The 21,475-nt window shown below is 36.6% G+C and overlaps 3 protein-coding genes and 1 long non-coding RNA gene across 7 annotated transcripts in view; all 4 read right to left on the bottom strand.

Moving 5' to 3' along the window:
* ank1b (ankyrin 1, erythrocytic b) overlaps positions 1 to 9,749 on the bottom strand; it is a 60,833-nt gene extending 51,084 nt beyond the window's left edge. Inside the window, exon 1 of the mRNA XM_079586006.1 lies at positions 9,428 to 9,749. Within this exon, the coding sequence (XP_079442132.1) occupies positions 9,428 to 9,553 (126 nt within the window). The 5' untranslated portion in view covers positions 9,554 to 9,749. The remainder of the gene's footprint in view (positions 1 to 9,427) is intronic.
* A 70-nt stretch (positions 9,750 to 9,819) lies between these two features.
* Positions 9,820 to 12,238, bottom strand: LOC306984975. The gene is made up of 4 exons (XR_013794710.1): positions 12,166 to 12,238; positions 10,424 to 10,498; positions 10,219 to 10,323; positions 9,820 to 9,979 (listed from the first exon to the last, which is right to left on the bottom strand). It is a non-coding gene; the product is annotated as an uncharacterized lncRNA (long non-coding RNA).
* A 700-nt stretch (positions 12,239 to 12,938) lies between these two features.
* Positions 12,939 to 14,600, bottom strand: LOC306984914 (uncharacterized protein). 2 transcript variants are annotated; one of them, XM_079586671.1, is made up of 5 exons: positions 14,512 to 14,600; positions 13,848 to 14,010; positions 13,633 to 13,743; positions 13,379 to 13,440; positions 12,939 to 13,200 (listed from the first exon to the last, which is right to left on the bottom strand). In XM_079586671.1, the coding sequence occupies exons 2-5, from the start codon at positions 13,849 to 13,851 to the stop codon at positions 13,084 to 13,086; spliced, it is 294 nt and encodes a 97-aa protein (XP_079442797.1). In that variant the 5' UTR covers positions 13,852 to 14,010; positions 14,512 to 14,600; the 3' UTR covers positions 12,939 to 13,083. The 2 variants fall into 2 exon arrangements, with proteins under 2 accessions (XP_079442797.1, XP_079442796.1); XM_079586670.1 differs by having other exon boundaries at positions 13,848 to 14,090; positions 14,512 to 14,588.
* Positions 14,601 to 16,014: 1,414 nt separating this feature from the next.
* On the bottom strand, positions 16,015 to 21,047 carry ftsj1 (FtsJ RNA 2'-O-methyltransferase 1). 3 transcript variants are annotated; one of them, XM_079586667.1, is made up of 12 exons: positions 20,867 to 21,047; positions 20,189 to 20,301; positions 19,726 to 19,869; positions 19,513 to 19,582; positions 19,287 to 19,386; positions 18,343 to 18,421; positions 17,982 to 18,034; positions 17,033 to 17,086; positions 16,822 to 16,924; positions 16,641 to 16,724; positions 16,392 to 16,495; positions 16,015 to 16,292 (listed from the first exon to the last, which is right to left on the bottom strand). In XM_079586667.1, the coding sequence occupies exons 3-12, from the start codon at positions 19,844 to 19,846 to the stop codon at positions 16,089 to 16,091; spliced, it is 972 nt and encodes a 323-aa protein (XP_079442793.1). In that variant the 5' UTR covers positions 19,847 to 19,869; positions 20,189 to 20,301; positions 20,867 to 21,047; the 3' UTR covers positions 16,015 to 16,088. The 3 variants fall into 3 exon arrangements, with proteins under 3 accessions (XP_079442793.1, XP_079442794.1, XP_079442795.1); XM_079586668.1 differs by having other exon boundaries at positions 20,189 to 20,238; positions 20,867 to 21,045; XM_079586669.1 differs by lacking the exon at positions 20,867 to 21,047 and having other exon boundaries at positions 20,052 to 20,191.
* Between the last annotated feature and the right edge of the window lie 428 nt (positions 21,048 to 21,475).

The raw sequence follows: 21,475 nt of genomic DNA, 5'->3' as shown, positions 1-21,475 counted from the left end.
TCTCAATGCTTTACTAAGATCTCTCTCGTGTTTTTGGTTGCTAATCTTCAGCATGGGGTGCTGGTATTTCAACACTGACTAGATTAACAGACAAGACTTACATGGTCAACCAACTTCACCAGTAGTGTGACTAGCATCACGGTCATATTAAACCATCACTAACCAGCATAAACCAATTTGGAACAGCATGGGATTCATACTTGTCGAAGTCAGAAATCATTACTGCACTAACCATTTTTACATTTCAAAAGGCAAACTTCCTTGTTGGACCTGGAACAACAACAATCAACCAATCAGATTTTAGAATAAGGACTAAACAAGATTCTTGTCAACCTATAATTTTTTTAGAGATACATGAGGATTGAGGATGAGGATTATAGTGAGATTTACCTGACAAGAATGTCCATAAAATATCTAGAAGCATTTCTTACTTGGTGAAATCATGCTCATCCTACTTTAATATGGCTGATATTGAAGGAATTCACAGTACATTTAATCGCACAGTAAAACATACAAAAAGAGGAGTCAATATCCAACAAAGGCCTCATAACATCACACCACAAGCGAACACACGCCAAACAGTTTCAGATGGGACATCATTACAGGCAGTGAAGGTGAATTCATCATCAGAGCCCAAGACACACATGACGCTGCCCTCCATCTCTCCCACAAGACCTGCTTATTGCTTGTAATCAACTACTACTGTCAGGTTGTGCTCTTGTTATTATATCTGCGGCCTATAAACACACAGGCATATCGGGAAAACACAACAGCATAACAGCACTGGCAATATTACAGATCTTTTCTCTCTCTCCCTCCACGCTCCACTGAGGCACTGGACTGGAAAAGCCAAACCATGCTCGTATAAATACTTCATCGCTGATTCAATTTTAAACCGAGGATGGGAAGAAAGGAAGAAAGATTGCTCTTTGAACTTCACTTTCCCTCCATTAGTGATTACCTTCTTCCTCTTTTTTTTTACTCTGCATCTCCCTCTCTCATATGTACACACTCATGCACGAATGCTGCCTTTGGTAATGGAGTGAAGTCACACAAACGCTCATACACATCCGATATCGACATATACACATGAGACATTTCCAGTCTTTGATAATGGAACAGAGAGAGGACGGAGGGAATTGAAGCCATTGTATCTAACCGAGGTCATATTTAGTCGGTGGAAATATTATGTTTACCCTGTCTGAGCTCAGAGACAAGATTACATACATAATTTGAACATCCACAGCTTGTAATTTTGTTGAAACGGGTTGTTTTGAGAACGAGAATGTGTCACAACGAAGAGGAAGGTCATTCGGTTTATGACAAGATTTGAGCCGCAAAGAAAGGAAAGGTCAAGTCGCCTCTAACATATCAAGACAGGCCAATACAGAGATTAGTATAATTCTGCAAGACATATGACATAAATCTGGGAATATGAAAAAGAAACTGTTAACTTGTGTGGATTAGGACCAGGCCTCAGTGGATGTCACAATCTGAGGATAGCATTATAGGCAATTGCCGTAAATATTACATATCCAAGGCTCAGCTTGTTATTTCTACACACCAAATTCAAATTAAACTGTGTAGTATGCAAACTATATCAATGAATAAATCTATGTATGTATAGGACCTTAGTAGTTCATATTATTGAGCTATACTACACTGATCAAAAATGTATAACCTACTAAACATATTTAGTGTTCATACTACATTCATCAAGTATGACAACTGTATTTACAATGGATTTAAGGTTTAGTTGTATACTACACCTATTTAGTATTCAAACTTCACGGATTTGCAGTTGGCTATAAATTCAAGAAAAGCCAATATGCTGTGTGTATAAATTGCACACTTTAAAAAGGTTCAAGCTGAAGTATGTGTACTTGCTTCATGTTAAAATACTTTTAACATACTTGTCTTTAAGTATAGATACACTACCATTCACAAATTTGAGGTCGGTAAGATTTTTAGAATGTTTTTGAATTAATTATCTTATCAAGGCTGCATTTATTTGAACCAAAATTACAGTAAAAAAAAAACAGTGATATTGTGAAATATTATTAGAATTTAAAAGTGCCATTTTCTATATGAACATATTTGTAATGTTTCTTAGAAAACCATTCTAAATATAATGTTTTGTATAAATTTTTCAGGGTTCTTTGATGAACAGAACATTCAAAAGAAAAACATTTATTCGAAAAAGAATATATTTTACAAAAAAGAAACTGACTGACCCTATACTTGTACTCTAGTGTACCGGTAACTGTAAAGCACTAAAAGCAAAATCAAAGTAACTAAAAATGGTAACCAACTTAGCTTGTATGAAAGAAAAGTTGTATAAATCTGTTGTAAAAGTCAATGTACTAAATCATGCACTGTATATGACCTTAGAATGCATATTATTTTTGAGTTAACATGGATACTACGAGATTTAAAAGGATTTAGTTGTCATACTACATATTTTATGTTTGATAATGAATACAAGAAAAGCCTAAATTATTGGTGGCTGTGTATAAACGCTTTGAAAATGTTAAAGTAGTATTACAGTTGTTACAGATACAGAGAGTTACTGAAACAATAACAAAATTAGCTTGTGAGCATAGAAATGCCAATTATGCAAATAATTCGGGTAAACAAAAAAAAAATTATTCATTACTCCTCGTAAAATGATTGCTGGGACAACTGGGTGCTGAGAACATGTGAATTACTCTCAACATTAATCTTTAAATACAGATATGCGCATCTGGAGCATCATCAACACAATTGTCTTGAAACCTCAAAGATCATCTGTTGCATTAAAGAATACAAGTTAGCAGGATTTGGATGACAGAATGATCCAATAAGCGATAACATGCATTGCATAAAGTGCAAGAAGGAAATTGCGGCTGGGGAGACTCGGAGCATGATAAATAGGTTAGGAGCAAAGTAACGGAGCTGCTTGAGTTGTTTCATCTTCAAGCGCAAGACAGACGAGAATTGCCCCACCCACATCTGTCGATAACACTGCTACAAAGCCTAGATGCTGAGTATGCATGCATGCAAGCAGGCAGCACGTGTAGGGAACACATATCATGCTCTCTTCTTCTCCGTTGTCCCTGCAAGGGCATTATTGGTAAGCTATTTCATCCATGTCATCCATAAGGGACAATATGTGAGGAGCATTTTATAGCATTATATAGCGGCCATTGCATATATCCAGAACGTGTGTCAATTTAATCAGGGTTGTGTAATCATAGCTTATGGGCTCCTTGTGTGTGAGACAAAGCACTTTGAGTCTAATGGATGCTGCTCTGACATGTGCAAGGAATGTCAATATTTCTGCGCATTATGACTGGAACTGGGACCAGCAAGCTCAGGGACATATCACTCAAGAATTAAGAGCATGCATGCAATAGAAAGAGCACCCTAAAAGCAAGGAAGAAGTTTGAACTGAATGAGATTTCATGCAGTGAAGTGAATATAAAATCACTGAGGAAATATAATTGGTTCTTGTGTTTAACAGTTGAAATGGTGGCCATGTAATTCATATTAGTTTGGCATGTGCCTACTGCTTGATGCTGGGGTCAGAAAAAATGTCAAACACAGATATAAACCATCCTTCTAAACGGTCAAAGGTTTAAAAAGGAAAACTTACTCATGCATCTCATCAAACTGAATCTGCAATGTCTATGTAAGAGGCAGTGCTTCGAAAAAAGGAAACAAGCTGCCCCTTGTACTATATTGTGAGGGTCAGCATGATGTAGTATCAAATAGAGGTCGAATGATATATCGAACGCCAATAAATATGTTCATGCAACCGAGAGAAACGTATAAATAAATCTGGAACGCATCTCATTTCATTTAAAAAAATAAAATGTATCCTCATGCACTGTGATACATATTTTGTTATTTTGACTATAGGTAGCCTAATAATCATAATGTTCTCTAAAAGAGAGCAAGAAAAGCTATATATATATATATACATAGTACAATTCAACGCATGGTCCTAGTCAGGCTCAGTTCTACGAGGGTGCTAAGCACCCTCAGTTGATACTATAATAATATCATATTGGCAAAACAGATTTGTCAAAAGCTCCAGTGCGCATTTGCGCTCTGAAGAGACTCAAAGGTTTCTATTTGCAATGTGTTTTTGCAGCGTTGAGCAATGTAGCCAATCACAGACATGTCTGTTGATCTTTGGAACGCAATGGCCAATCAGAAATGTTTAAGGTTACACATAATCCACTATCCGCTCAAAATGCTGGAGTTTTTGTTCAATGCTGATTCTGAGTGTAGACACGATGTAAATAAATAACAGATGTATTGTCTATTATTCATTGATTGTAATGAACTTTTTTAACTTCCTGAGATTGCAATTAACTTCTTGTTCCAATTAATTGTAAAAGTAATGGCTTGTAAATAATCTTGTAAATCTCTCACTGTGAATGGCTATTCTTGTTATGGTGGTGCTTATGTTATATACTTTTTATCTATTGCATAACAGGACCTGTTAAATGTCACCTGTTTCAAATTTTGTTGTGTTATTTTAAGTGTTTTTTAAGTGTTAAGTGATTTTAAATACATTTTGGATGTATCTATTTTTATTTGTTCTTTGGAGTGTTACTTTTTGTTTCAGTTTGGATATCTTTTCTTACCTTTAATTATTCATTAAGTTAATATATTTGATTTAAAAGTACAATGCATTTTTATGGTTCAGTCAATACTATTTATTTTTGTTCAGCACTATTTTCTTTTATGTTTTGATTCAGTATCAGTTTTTAAAAATGATTGGTTAATTTGGAGGAAGTGGATGGCCCAAAGAATACAGAGAGAAACCCCCTCCCTCATAAATACAGTAATTGTATATCTTGCTACATACTTACGAATGTAGTAAAAGGAGACGGGTATGAACATATTATGCCAATCTTTAACAACCGGAAATGTTTAAATATCAAAGGCGAAAAATGTTCCTTCATCTAATTATACAAAGCAGTGTCAGATTAACATAACAAACCATTGCTGTATCACAACACTTCTCACTATCCCTCTGCATCTAAGCACGCTTGAGTCGAATTTTAATTGTTAAATACTACACTTAGCCTACTTCCACAAAACCTGCAAAGCCAAGAAATTAACTGCAGTCCCTACAATAATTAATATACAGTAGATTCAATCAAAAACTATATGCAAATGATGCTGACAAAATCAGAGATTTTAAGTCAATCTTATCAAACTTTGTGCATTTACATTTATGGGAGACACTTACTGGTATTGTAATTGTGAGACAAAAATCTAGTCTCAAAGTTCATTATTCAACGAACAAAAAATTAATAAAAACAATCTAGCAGTCCTAATTATCGAACAGTTTTGCACTTCAGATGGAAAAAAATGGGAAAGACAGCCATTTTAAGTCAGGACAAAAATGATTCAGCTTTAGCTTTAATATTTAATTTTTAGGAGATCTATTTCAAAGCAATTATGCCTGCAGCAAAGAAAATATTTTTTTAGAAGCATCAAGGACAAATAACTATTTGAGTGCCTTGACTGTACCAAATCATTTGAGAATACAAATGAACATATTTTCTATAGAGCATCATAGGTCTTTTAAATATTGAATTTCCAGTGTATTATAACTTTTAAAGGGTTGTGAAACACTACAATATGTTTCCCTCCATGTTAACACTGCACATTACTGATATCTTGATGAAAGAGAATGATAAAAATATATATATTTCTGGGTTTGAAATCATGGAACAGAGACATATTTGTGACATATTATTTCTCTATAGTAATAGTAAAAATTTCCTAACAGTCATTAACATTCTAATACAGCTAAAGAGAAAATGTAGCAAGGACAAAGAAATTTGATTTTTGAAGTCCAAATCAATCGGATTTCTCGGTCCTGACTTCTAAAAAAGAACCGTCCGGTAATATTCAATTACACACAGGTATATGGGTGTTAGTCATGGTATTTAATTTTTTTGTCTAGGTAGGCATCCAGAGACATTTAAGTCTTTATCAGCAATAGAGATATTAAAGATAAGCAGTGTGGCTTTAATGGTAAATGTGGTCATATCATATTACGTCCACAGAAGGTACTTAATTATAATGCACTTGGGCTAACCCTGATCTCTGACATCAAGCTGCTATATTTTACCTCTCTCTCCCAGTCTGCTGCCTCTAGTGGTATAAACGTGGCATTACAAAAGCATCTCCCCATATATCACAACTGAACCTTCCAGAATCCTGGGCAACGCATCCCTTCAAGTTGGCAGGATCACGGACAGATTGGTAGGGACTCAGGCACGGAATAAATATAGCCTGTGACTGAAGGTACTCACTGATACGTGTGACTTCACCTTCTCCTGCCTTTTCCTATTAGGTAACAAGACAAAATGCTGTTGTATGGGAATCTGGGCCAGGCCGTGTGTAAGACATATGAATGTGATACGTAAGATCTTATACACAAAGCAAGATCAGCTAAGAGACATAAATGCACTGCTATGTTGTTAACACCAGCTCTACTTCAGATACCATCTTTTATAAGTAAAAAGGATACAAAGCACCAATGCAGCTACTAAATTATGCACTATAGACCATTAAGAGTTAAAGAACCAATATAAGGCCTTTGATCCATCTGTTTCTGCCTTTATCAAAAGATATGTTAAGAGTAGCATACCACTGTACTACTGTTAACTTTCTGCAGTATGCATACTGTGTACAGAAAACAAAATGTATGCACGGTATACCAACATGAGTCATGATCTATGCTAAAATGTGTAGTATACAGACACTGAGCTGGATATTATATCCCACACTTAACTTAACCTTACAGTACATTCCCAGTGTGATGAATAAACAGCAAGTTAAAATTAAAATGTAACATAAAATCTAAATATAAGAATAAATGGACGCCTCTCGCCACATTAAACATGCACGTAATAAGGTAATGTGTCAAAAATATAGCATATGTTTAATGTTGCAGAATACAGTTTGAGTTTTTATTAATTATTATTGTTATGCAGTATGCAGTATACTGTGCAGTATGCAGTAAGCGCTGATATTCCATTCGAAACACAGCCAGTTTCTCTGCGTATCACACTGTGGGCGCTTGACAATATTTTTCTCCGGACCTCCACCTCAGGGAGGTGTAAAAATCACAACACAACTGTTTGTCCACCAACAGCTGAAATCTCACAAGGCCACGAGCCGTCCAAAACACTTTTAGGCCTCAGCGAAACTGTGTCAGTTTTCAGGAGCACAATGACACCAAATAGAGCAGGGGTTTGCAATCCTTGTGACACGATTCATGAAGTGCCTTTTTTAATAGCAATCACTGCGCCACCCTTCTAGAGGGTGAACAAGCAAACCAATCTACTTTGTAAATGCATTTTATACATTTTATTATGAATAAATTCATCCGGTATGTACAGTATACGTTTAATTTTTTTCTCTTTCTTCTTACATTTAATCTCGTAATGTTTAATCAAAATGTCTTAACTCAAACTTCCAGTGAAAACAACAAACTTCTTTGTAATGATATATGTTGCAACCATTTAGTTCACTTAACGGGACAGTTCACCCAAAAATGAAAATTCTGTCATCATTTACTCGCCTTCAAGTTGTTCCAAACCTGTATGAGTTTCTTTCTTCTGCTGAACACAAAAGAAGATATTTTGAAGAATGTCAGCAACCAAACAGTTTGTGGTCCCTACTGACTTGACTACTATGGAAGTCAATAGGGTCCAGCAACTGTTAGGATACCCATATTCTTCAAAATATTATTTTGTGTTCAGCAGAAGAGATAAATTCATACAGGTTTTGAACAACTTGTAAATGCTGATAGAATTAAACATTTTGGGTGAACCCAGGTCCCAAAGTTTATTTTTTCTTTTTAAATAATCTGTTACACTCAGATGTTTATCTCAATACGGAAGAAAAGAACTGTCGCTACTTCCGCTAAATCGCTAAATTGTTAGAAGATATCACAATTTGAATAGCAAGAAAGAGTATAATTCTATTCTTAAAGCTTGACTCGCATCTTGTAATGTTTTATTTAGTTCTTCCTATATTATTTTAATAATAGAATTCTGAACATTTCTTAAAATAAACCGCAAAAATCTAATCATAATATTCCTCTCTCTGTTTTTGCATGTGTGCCAATTGTTTACCCGTCTGCGTGCCAACAGTTGCACACATGTGCATTGGTTTATGCCGGCAGCTGCACAGTTTTCAAAAAAGCTCATACAAACATTTGCATCACGCATTAGCTTTACTGTAAAGTCACACGATATTAAGCCCTAGCAAACAAATATTAGGCTAACATCTGCATTTTGAGTTTTTGATTTAAATCACCCCTACAAAAACGCAATTATGTCTAAATGCATGATTATGAAAGAAGTTCAAGGCTTGCATAAGAATAAAATACTCAAGAGTGAGTTCTAAACTGCTTATTAAACACAACGCTATTTCAATCAAATCAAAAAAGCAACAGTATCATCAAACACGTCCCGACTTCAATTTCCCAGACCCCTTGTAATCTCAAGAGGTCACTGACAGCCTTGACAAATGCTTCATCAGACGTCCCACTGAAGATTAAACAGCCAACCCTCAAGGACAGCCCTCAGAGTGATCTTTAGACTCTCAGTGTCACTGCTTGCGCCTCAGCATCTCGGTTCTGTTAATTGGCGCTACGCTGACATTCTACCACCGCCGGCCACATATCTCTGCCCGATCGCGTAGTTACGCGAGCACGCTGATAAATGCTAAGCTGACAGGTTTTATGAGCCTTGGTGAGCAGACGGGAGTGGAGTCATCACCCCGGTCTCTGCTGATCTTCGGTCACGTGTACCTCTGCTCTCGTGTAAACCCAAAATCTGCATGCATGCCACCATACATCATCGCATGCACATTTGTGGAAGGTAAGGTAAGTAAGTAGGCAGCCAGAGGGCTCAAAGCAGCAGAGCTCCCATAATGCACTTCAGCTCCCTCATACAAACTATAATGAGAATGGGCGGCAGAGGCAGGTGCAGACATTACGCTCACGTTCTGCCAAAGTTCACGCTTACGGCATCGATATGTGCATTCACTAGGTGGTGTAATACGCTGATGACAGATGGAGGGAGCGCGAGCAACAATGGAGCGGCATCTGAATAAATAAAGCAATCAGGTCTGCTTTGATGCAGCATCATTTCAAAAACGACGTTCTAAATCGATCAAACAGGATGTTCCCTGAGGACCGAGGGGCTACTTAACCAATCATCTCAGTCATGACCCCCCCCCCTCGTCCACCCCACCAGACGAGCATCTTCCTTAAACATAATCTGTGAACGACCAGTTCTAGCTGACTGGTTAACACAATGAGTCAGTGATATGTGTGAAGGTGTGTGCATATTCCCTTCACTAAGGAAAAAAAAGGAAGGAGCAAGCAGGATGGGGTTTTTTTTACCTTGCGCCTTCGGTCTCTCGATCGGTTCCTCTTCTTGTTCTTCTCCTCCTCCTTCTCTCGCAGCTCTTGGGCTGCGAGCTCCTGTAGGTCCTTGTTCTTGCGGAGCTGCTTAGCGGCTTGCGCCATGGTGCCGCTGCAACAAGCGGTGCTACGCCTGTGAAGGAGGCTGTCCCTGCGGCGGCCAGTGCGGGAGAGGCGGTGGCGCTGTGCGCGCCTGCGAGGAGTAAGCGCCCTACACGGCTCTGGGCGGCCAGTTCCCTCAGCAGCACGCTACAAAAGAGATGATGCTGCTGCTTGCCTGACTGCTTGCTCCTCATCCAAGCCAGATCCTTCCCATCCCCCCTCCCTTCTTCTCTCTCTCTCTCTCTCTCTCTCTCTCTCTCTCTCTCGCCACACACCAGTCAGTCACGCAGTCCAAGGCTCAACAGTGTAGGGATACTGCAGCAGCTCGATTTTTCTCCCTCCGTTTCTCTTTCTCACTCACAGTCTCCCATTTTTCTCAGCCATGATACTGCCAACTGTTTACCGCACGTCTGTTGGTATTGTTGTCTTCTTTGTTCAGATATGCAGCATGTAGAGGAAAAAAAATCAGTGCACAAGTTCACATATTAATTATTTCTTTCCACACAGACTGAAAGGAGAAACACATCTTTGTTTGATCATTAACTGTATATTCGCCTCTCGCACCACCTACTACAGCATTAAGTTAGATTCATTTTCTGGTTCTAGTCGAAGGCAGGTTCCCCTCTGATTGCTAAGAATGAAAATGGCTTTGAGCTATAACAGCTTACCTCATAAAAACTGCATACGGTCTCTCTCTCTCTCATCAGACTGTGGTTTTCCATGAGAATGGGTTCATGCATTGTTGTTTATGCAGTAACTCGCTCCATTTACATCTGCATAGTATGAGAGAAAGACAATGTGAGGGTGCGTATATGACAAAGAAAGAGAACGATAGGCTGAACAGTCACTTGTTTATTGCACTGAGGTACATACCAGTCGCTTTAGCCTATGTCAGGGAATACCTTGGAATAATCTGGATGCCTCCCAGAGCTCACATGTTGTTCTTCTCTTGTGTATTTTAATTCATACAGTAATGACAAATGATCGCATGTTACTAGTGAACAAGTGGGATACAGTGTGCTATTTATTCCTGTTTATGTTACAATACTGTACAAAATGTAGGATTGCGGAATAACAGTTATGTAAAAAGGAGCCAGTGCATTACAATTCAGAGCCCATCTGAGGTAAAATGCAGGCGCAAGCGTTTGCCTTTGAGAATGATGGCTGAGTCATGTGACCTCAGACGGATCAGTCATATTTATTTATGCTTGTCATGACACAAGGCTGTACATTATCCTTCATCTGCTTGATTTCCATTCCTCTAATCAATATGATCCACTGATTTCCTTCGGGAAGGGGGAACATTTTGTGACTACAGTGACAGTCTAATTAATTGTTTGCATTATGGTAAAAAATTACCAAGGGTGTATATACAAATGGTAGGCCTATCACATATAAAGCTAATTAGGTTAATTTTAGATGATTAAAGACACACTTTTGAGTTGAAACAACATGCAAATCAACATATTAGTCCTAAATATATAGGCTAGTCTAATAGAATATATATATTGTAAGTTCTGGTGCTTTAAAAAGCACAATTTGGTCTTCATATAAAATGAACCAATCAGTGTTGTCATATTTTCCCTCTGGATTAGGAGTGATTAGTGACATGGCATTTAGCCTACAGCTCAGATAATTGGCTCATAAACAACTACAACCAGAAATGTGTGCATTAGCAAAGTTGGCAGATTTTAAAGCGCAGCTCACACTGATGAATTGTAAACCAAACCGATAGCTTTCTTAAGGGGTTATACACCTCATGGGTTTCTGTTGCGCTGGACAATTTAGAAGTTGTATTTTGATTTTTGACTTATACAGACACCTGAGAATGTAATTTCTCACAAAAGCAAAATATTTCAGTTATCAACTACACTGTAGAGATATTCTATTTGCAAGGTTTATTCCACTAAAGCAGGGGTGTCCAATCCTTCTCCTGGAGGGTCACTGTCCTGCAGAGTTCAGCTCCCCCAACTAAACACACCTGAACCAACTCAAGGTCTTACTAAGCATTCTAGAAACTTCCAGGCAGGTGTGTTAAGGCAAGTTGGAGCTAAACTCTGCAGGACAGTGGCCCTTCATGAGCGAGTTTGGACACACCTGCATTAAAGCGAGTATAGCTAACATGGCTGCCCCCATGAGGCCACCTGCTGCATGTCAAATAAATCTTAGGCTATTTTCGAGGACACTGATATGATTGGTATCTTCTTACGAGTGGTCAATCATATTACTTTCTTTACGTGTAAAACTTAGTAGCTATAAAATAAATACTGCGTGCACCTTTAAGCATATAGGTATTTGTTCAAAGTTTGAAAAGTGCAGCGTGAACTTTGTAGTCTACAAACCGCTCTTTTCTGCACAATCTGGATGCTCATGTTCAGTCTAAAGTCAAATTCACAATAAGACATCTAACGTTACTGCTATAGAGTCTACGTAAGGATTTAAAATATAAACCTGTTCTAAGGTAAATTAAGGTGTGATAATGTACAAAGAAACTCGCAAAAAAATGTGTCTCTAATACACTCATTTCACATTTTGGCGTTTAAAATGAATAACAGGCCTACCGGACAACAAACTTAGCCTATTTTATATAATTTAGTTTTAATAGTAATACTCACAAAACGCATTCACCACTGCACATAGCCTATACTGTTTTTTTCCACATTTAGTACTTTGCATTTCGTCAGTGAACGCTAACGGCAGATCTCGCCATCTAGTGGACTCTCGGCAACACTGCACGGTTTCAGTTAATACAACTACAGTCAGACAGTCGATCGATGAGGACATTTCAACTCACGCTTGTTGTAACTTGTAACTAAGTCAAACACATTTTAATTGTTTAGGCTTAAATGAACTGATATAGCATCAACATAATATGTGTTTGTGCATGCTTGTCTGTTTTTTTACATTTAAATGTGAAATGAAGTGAAATATGGCTGTTTTCCTGAAATATAGCCGGTTTCACAGACAGGGTTTAGATTAAGCCAGGATTAGCTTAGTTCAATTAGGGCATTTAAGTAGCTTTTATAAACGTGCCTTAGAAAAACAACATTACTGGTGCATCTTAAGACAAAACAATAGCACTGACATGTCAGTGCAAGTTGCTTTCAGTTACAGCTCAAACATGCATTTTAGTCTGGGACTAGGGTTAAGCCTTGTCTATGAAACCAGGGGTATAAGTACTATATTTTTGGAATCCTATGTTAACCTATCCTATAACCTAGCTACAGTATGATTTTTGTGGGGATTCAATCTAGTTTAAAATGGTAGAAGAGTTTCAAGTAAAATACGCTTCCCTGCTGGAAAGAGTGGAGTTGTAGCAAACGTGTCAAGTCCACTGCTAATTCATTCACTTGATTTGTATTAAACATTAGTAATGAACATTTTCTTTCATGCAAGTTTATTTAACATCTTACATCTAAAATCATGTTGTGGGAAATTTGGTCAAAATCCGGCACATGCTGTTTTTTAATGTCCTCTAGTCTTTGGTGATTTATATCCACAAAAATACTTTTTCATCCAGTGTTGCAGGTTATTCAGTGTATGACCACTGTGGCGTAGTCAGATCCTGACTCATACTTCACTGCAGGAGCAAACGTTTCACCAGCACCTGAATGATTCACTGTGGCATACAATACCTCATCCTCTACTATCTGTGAAAAAAATATGTTTTTGTTGAAATGCAGCATCACAAATTTGTATTTTTACCAAATGATGTCCATAAAATCAATTTTTTTGACAGATTTTGACAGATATTTATATTTTTATGACTTCCTTCAGTGTTGTTTTGATGCTTCTTTCAAAAATAATACAATGAAATTAATTACATACCTCTGTTTTCTCTGCCTGCACTTCAACAGTACCAGAATTTGCACTTTGGTTTTGTCTATACCCTGAAGAAAAAAAGAAAAAACTTTACTGAAGACACTGGACAGTAATAAAATGGTCTTTTGATTGGCCCACTGTCTGGTTGTTGGCTATATAAAACACCTATGCATCTAAAATAATTGGTGAAAAATAATTTTTTAGATAGCCTACACATAACCAGAAATAAAACATAGAACATGATGTTTGTGGTTTCTTACCTTGCTTTTTGGTCATGTAGAGAACACATATGAATATGATGATGAAGATGAAGACGAGCAAAGAGAGCAGAATCAGTGTCCCCAGAATCAGAACAAAAAAGTGAAAAAAAGCTAAAGATGGAAACATACGGAAAAGCATGTTAAATTGTTAAAAATGTCCACAAAGAGTTTTAAAAAGTGTTTTGCAGCATAAAAATAGTTTAAATGCAATTTACTCATTTTGTCTTCAGGTTTGCTTTTACAGTGGTTGATAATTGTCGTTCGGAGCTCTTCGCCAGCTTTTCCCTGTCACAGTTCTTCTCCACTGACCGTGAGCTTACAGCAAACCTCAGAGGAATTTCGATGGCCAATGTTTCTTGATTCAGCGTAGAAAAAGCACTGTGGTATATGGTCCAAATCACAGCATGTCAGATCAGTCCAGCCACAGAGTTATCACTCCAAGACCAATAGAGATATATCTGTATATGGTGGTTGAATGATAAATATTACAAATATGAAAACATACATACAAGTGACCATATTACTTTGGCATGCTGGAAGAATCATATTAAAAATATGTTAGTGCCATACATTTCAGAGTGTGACCTTGTTATGTAGTTTCTTAAAAGTTAAAAAGTTTTCAATTGCTTTAAAGAAGCATTCTAATTTTGCTACAGTCTGTTTCTGTAAAAGTTGATGCAATTTGAATCATCCTTGCATAATAAAATGCATAATTTCAACATGGAAACTTTAATTTGAATTAAATAAAAACGATACAATTAATGAACAAGATTTGCCACATATTTGATAATTTGGCAGTAAGACTGATAGTTAAGAGTGTGGCAACACAGATGTCAATCAGACAAATATTCAATACATATACAATTCAAATGTACTTACAGAATATACACAAGTTTAACAGCTGGGTCATAATTTCATGTGTTCAAGCTGATACAGCTCCACCCGTTAAGACTATCAGGTCTTCATATAATATCTAGCATGTCATCTAGCATACGAACAGGATGCACGATTGCAAATTTTGCGTACAGCTTCGCCCCCACCAAACACTAAAGGTTCTCTGCATGACTGATTTCCCCTATCTATGACCATCTAGCAATTCCACTTTTATTTCAATTACTTACAACTAAATATGACAATATTAAAGCATAATTTAAAACAGACCTCATCAGGCTCAAGCAGAATGCAGGTACCGGTAAATACAACAATGGTTATGCTATACGGAGACAGTGACAAATACTACAGATAAGAAACTGTCCAGTATTACTCCATGGACCATTGAGCAAATGATAAAAAGGAAACAGATGGTAGATATTCTCGCTTGCATGCTTAAGTGTTTTTTTTTTTTTTTTTTACTTTTTAAAAATAGGTTGCATTAGTCAATCTGAGACTATAAAAAAAAGGCTATTTTAAATGATCTGAAACTGCTTTCAGAGCCAAACAATCTTAAAAATAGAATGAATTGATTTAAACTTAATTTGAAACGCTGTATCTACAAATAAAAACAACAAACTCTGCATTATGTTAGATTTAGTTGTGTTTTATTAAAGTGTAGAACTGCAGTTAAAAATTCACATTCACTCAAATTTCAAATTCAATCGGATAGTTTCTGCGACTCGTACAAAGAAACATTCACAAGGGAGAATCTTTGTGGATTTTGAGAGTAATATAAGTCAATAGAAACAATTAAATACATAAAAGATAAATTACATGATAATAAAAAATATTTGCTTTTAAGGGTACATCTTGTCACTGGGACAGTACCCTTAATAGGGACAACGTTGCACCTTATCTACCCCTAAAAGGTACATATTGGTACCTCAAACTATGGGCCTTTTTTTGGTAAATAAATAAAGTACAAAGATGTATTGGAGCCCCGCACATGACATGCAGGGGGAAAAATATGAATATCGTGGGCACAAATTAATAAATAGTTTCCACAACTTACTAATGCTGTATATCAGTACATTTTACTAATGCATTCCCTCGTTTTAAGTAAATCGTGCGCATTATATAATTCATTCCCTCGCTTTACTAAATCATGAGCATGATATACGGTAATACTTCTTTCCCTCATTTCACTAAATCGTAGCCACGTTGTAATAATTTGTTCCCCTGTTTTTAGTTCAATCAAAACAAGAGAACGAATTAGTACAGAGTGGCCACAATTTACTAAACCAAGGTAACGAATTAAGTCATGGGAACAAATTCTTAATTCATGGCCATAATTGAACTAACACAAGGAAACACAAGCACAGCGTGGCCACGATTTACTAAAACAAGAAAACTAACTCACAGCCACAATGCATTTTTGTCCGCATGTCATGTGCTGGGCTCTGTAAAGACGTTCCAGTGACAAGCTTTTTTTTTGGTTAAAACTCTGAAAAAATAAATGTTGGTCAATTATGATAAAACAATAAAAAGATTGAAACAGAAGCTGTACGAATCAATAATGTCCATTAGTCTGAGGTTCCTGAAGTGGCCGAGTTGGTGTCCGGACTTGTGCCGAGATGTAAAGCAGACAGGGCATCATCAAGCGGGCCAGAGGGCGAGTCCTCTTTGGCTAACAGGTTATTCTTGCGGAGCTGACAGGCTTGCTGGTAGGGAGGCCGAATCGGAGGCTGGGTGGGCGGTAAATACTGATACTCTTTACTAGAATCAAGCTGTTTGAGAATAAAGCAAAACATGCATATCAGCAGACTACTCCTAAGTAATATAATTCATGGTCATACATTTGTGATTTGAAAGAAGCTGATCAGCACCTGAAGTGGATAAGTTCTGTCTGAATCAAAGGCACTAAGATCTCCACAAGCAAGGAAAGGAACTATTATTCGGTTTGGTCCCTCTAACTGGTTAAAGTCGACATCTGGATGGGGGAAAAAATGCATTTATATTGTGAGGAAGACATGGGCAAATACCATACAAATATATTTACAAGATGAAATTAGCACAAATGCCATGTATAGGTGAGCACAAGATACTGCGAAAGCACTAGTATTGGAGCAAGTTACCATAAGAGTGATCCAGTAAAGGGTTGGACATGTTGGGCACATAACCCTCAGGTGGAGAGTAATTCTGACACACCACAAATGCCTCTGAAGGGCGAAAACACAAAACAACACCGGTTCGTGTCTGAAAAGGTATAATATTGCCAAAACAGTTTTGCATTCCCTCATGAAATTCTACTCTCACCTATGCTAGAGTTGCGGCTGCTGCGTGGTTTGGCACAGGTTACAGAGCTGAAGAAGATCTTGAGCTGGGAGTACAGAAGGGTCACATCTTTTCCCCTGAAGATCTATGTAGGAACAAGACATGTGAGATTGAAATAAAACATTTTATAGATATCATAATCTTGCACTGACAACGTAAATATAAATTAATGCATGACAATAAGACAGCTTACTTTTGCAACAAAGTTGCCACCTGGTTTGAGAACATGTGTGGTGATATTGAGAGCCTGTGAAAACAGAAAACCTTACATGAGGTCCAGCAAGATCAGTCTAGAAGTACTTTTTTTTTTTTTTTTAATCTAACAAAATTATATTTACTATTAGTGTTTGCATGTTACCAAAATGTCAGTAGTAATTACCAATACCAGTAAAATTTCAGATTTATGTACCAATTTCAGTAGCCTACCATAGCAAAAACTAGAACTATTTAATTTATCTATTCGGAAATAAGATAAAGAGTTAGATGCTCTAACACTTTACACTAAGGATCCATTTGTTATCATTAGTTAACATGAACAATACAAAATAATTCTAAAGCATTTATTAATCTTATTTAAATGTTAATTTCAACATTTATTAATAAATTGTATATATATAAAAAAGTTGGATCTGTTAAATATTATTTATTGGACCTGAACTAACATGGCCAATGAATAGTTGTATTTATATAAACAAATATTTAAAAAGATAAATAATTACTGTAACAATTTGTATTGTTCATTGTTAGTTATGTAAGGGATAATGTATAGCGAGAGAACCCTGAAGGGGTTGAATTCGCTATAACAACCGCCTCGCTCTACATTATCCCGCTTATTACATAGCTACCTACCAAATAAATCAATAATTTGACACAAAATATTGATTTAAAAAGGAGTTTATTGATATCAAAACTATTGTATTGCTTCCGCTAAAGAACACCGTGTCCATGGCAACTCTGTTTTTCATGGCAACGGTGTTATCCTTAGCAGCGGTCTGTTACCAAAAAAAACAGACCGCATTCTACATCAGAATTCAACCAAGCCATGTAATAATGTGAGTTAATTATTTAAGGTTAACTAATTGTCCTTATTGAAAAATGTTACCAAAATAATAACAATAAAGGCAAAGTATAGCAATACATACCGCCAACAAGAGCTGTGCCTGAATGTACTCATCTACATCATGAAGTCCTGTAACTATAAAGAGAAACAGAAGAAAAACCTTTAATTTAAGACTAAGCTAAATAGAAAATAGTCTAGAACAGCTAGAGAGGGACATCCTCCCCCGGTTTAACAGACTAAAACACATGTTTGAGCTGTTTTAAATTAAATCTGCTTGCATTAGCATCTGCCATTTGCGATGCACACCAGTAATGGGTTTTTTTCTAAGGCACATTTATAAAATATACTTAAATATCCTAATTGAACTAAGCCAGACTTAATCTAAGCCCTGTTTGTGAAAGCAGGCCTGTATATGTTCAATACAATAAAAGTGTATTTCTCACCATCAGGGGCGCCATCACACACAACCAAGTCTGCAGACTGTCCTTCAAAATGTCGAATAATCTCCTGAGCTGTAGAAATCTGTGGCACAATCATTTAATTGGTATTTTGGAATATCTACTTTCCTTGACTCAAAAAAAAAACCTATTAAAAGCAATACAAATATTCACAGATTTAAAAAAAATTGAGATTAATGCTACACATGATAGAATAAAATGCTATAATGACTCGCTTAAAAAAAAAAGCTAATGGTAAAAATAATATGGACCCTTTTCACAGACTGTGAAGTTTTTTTTATATTTTCATTTTTTTTAAATTGAATGTACATTTATAACACGTGCTTTGTTGACTAAGACTTGCCATTAAATTACAGAAAACTGCTTAAAGAGGACCTATTATGAATTACAAAGTATTGATGCTTGAATTTTCAAAAACATCTTATATTCACACATTTGACATTGTTGCAGCAGCACCTCTCTTCCCAGTCTGTCAGTAAAGCTCAGTTTAGTTCCTCCTGTCTCTATGAAACCACTCCTTCCGAAAAGAGCAATGTGCTCTGATTGGTCGGCTGGATCAGTGTGTTGTGATTGGTCAACCATTTCAGCACGTTTTGGAAATGGCACGCCCCTTGCCATAACCGCGACGAGTTAACACACTACTGCCATTCAATGAGGAATATTGTGACCTGTACGTTTCCGAGAAGAAAATATTTTTCTTACTATTTTAGAAACACTGTTGCGGAATTTCTCTTTTGCTATTCGTGCAAATCTGAACGCAAAAATTATATTTGTTGTAGCTTCTATTTTACACTATAAAAGTTTACCCAACTATGACAAATTCCACTTCTGAGAACCCCAGACATGTGAAAAGGGTCCATTGCTTGCCCATACCAAGACCAGAATGCTGTTATTATTAAAATTAAAGTTTAACTGTCCTGCTACTGCACCTTGGTGATGTCTCCTTGAATTTGTGTGACACCTGGCAAAGGGGCCATGGCTTGCAGATCAACTGCCACAATTTTGACCTCTTCACTCTTGTCTTTTCCACTGAAACAGGACAGAAAAGAGTTGAAGTGGCAACAAAATCAACAAAATGTCACTGAATAGTGTGTTGTTTACACTTTATCATGAACAATAAATAAAGTGCATTTTGTGCATTTGCATTGAACTGACCGGAGTTTGCGACTCAGGACTTGACTCCAGCTCCCAGGTGCGGCACACAGGTCCACGGCACGACTAACACCTGCAGGCAGGACATAAACAGTCATTAGAATATAAAAGCATGCTTTGATGTTGTCTATGTAGGCAGTTCACAAGCTTATGAGACATAGCCTATGGCTCATCATCCACTATCCAGTGCAGACTGAAGCAAAAAGAAGATCTTGCCTTTAAAAAGGTTGAACTCTTCATCCAGTTGCAGGAGTTTGAAGGCACTTCTCGCTCTCCAGCCCTCCTCCTTCGCCAGCCTGTAGTATATATCTCGCTTGTCTTTAGATGAACGCCCCATTTTATCTTCACTCACTTATTATTCTGTAGACAAATAATGATACAATTTTACTCATCCAGCCTAGTTTAATAATGAATATCTGTCTATAAAAATATTGACTTGCTATCTCACAGTAGAACAGATACTTTGAATACAACTGCGAACACATTCTTGTTTGTTTGTTTTCTATTTACCACATTAATTTAAACTAAATGAATGACCTAACTCATTCTGTTCTTCGTCAACAGCATCTTTATAGTTGGTAACAAATATTAACGCTAACAGTTATACGCAAAATCATAATGTCCATGAACGAAATATCATAAAATTGTAATAAACTGCAATTCCATTAAATGTACCTACTTTGGATTACAGCTAGATGTTTTTGACGCAACGTGACACTACTTCTTCTTCTTCTCGCGTTGTCGCAGTCACATAAACGGGAGACAACACCGACACTTACTGGACATGAGGTACTATTACACATGATGGTTATGCTTAAATTCATCGTGGTACTTGTAGTTTGTTTTTGGACATTACACATTTAAACACAAATTACAAGCATTATGATTCGATTTATAACCATATAGTTTTTGACAGATGGGTTTTGAATTTTCTATGGTAATCACAATTTCTACCAAAATACCTAGTTGATATAGCCTTCATAACTTGGTCAACGCTTACTCAACACTGAACAAAGAAGGAAAGAAAATCTGAGAAAATGCCAGTTTAACAGTCACAATATTGTGACCAATAGTCACTGGACAAACAAATTAAAAACTGTATAAATAAACAATTATTTTACAAAATACTACAGTAGCTTCTCGTGTGTTTCTGAGTAAACATCGACATTTAATTGCAAATACAAAAAAATATACAATTATGCTTATAATAATACAAAACAATAAAAGAAAAAAGAAAAAGAAAAACAACCACAAAAAAAAATAGGCCTAAATAAAAATTGCCAGTATATAGAATATAAAAATCTGAATAAATCAGGTACAGCATAAAAATAACAAATAAATACTTTGCAAAGCTCACAATGATCTGCGGTAATAACCAGACTTCTTCCACTTTTCCACTTAATAAAGAGTTCAGATAAGATATAACATGTGGTTTAGTAACAATTTCTCTTTGAGAAAAAACACACTTTACTAGCAAAAGATTCAAAAACATCAAATCGGATTTATATTATCACAGCCAATCTGCACAGACAGCTAGTGGTGCAGACCAGACACAACCATAGATATGCATACGTAGATTTCCTATTCGAGTCGACAACTCCAGACACGTCGGCGCCCCCGCCATCTTGGAAAGGTCTGCTTGTGTGTCGTCGTATCTTCATGGCAATCACCGCCGAGATTTAAATTCCCAAAGAAATTTGATAACCTTCTCATACAGGCGAGATTGAGAATAACATTTCACAGTTGAGATTGAGAATGTGTTGTTTTGTGATTTATATATGTATTAACTTAATATTACACAGGTTTTTATACTAGGGTAACGTTAACTCTGTCGGCTGATGCCTTTGTCTTGTTGTATTGTGTTAGTTTAGCAAACTCATCTGCTGAAGTCTATTGCAGATATAGATATTCATTCATGCGTCCAACTACTGTTACAGACGCTCATCAACTCGCACTCGAGTGTTCA

The sequence above is a fragment of the Phoxinus phoxinus genome, assembly GCF_949152265.1.
Source record: "Phoxinus phoxinus genome assembly, chromosome: 17".
NCBI classification, from domain to species: domain Eukaryota; kingdom Metazoa; phylum Chordata; class Actinopteri; order Cypriniformes; family Leuciscidae; genus Phoxinus; species Phoxinus phoxinus.
The sequence above is the reverse complement of the archived record's forward strand: the minus strand, read 5'-3'. Positions and strand labels throughout refer to the sequence as shown.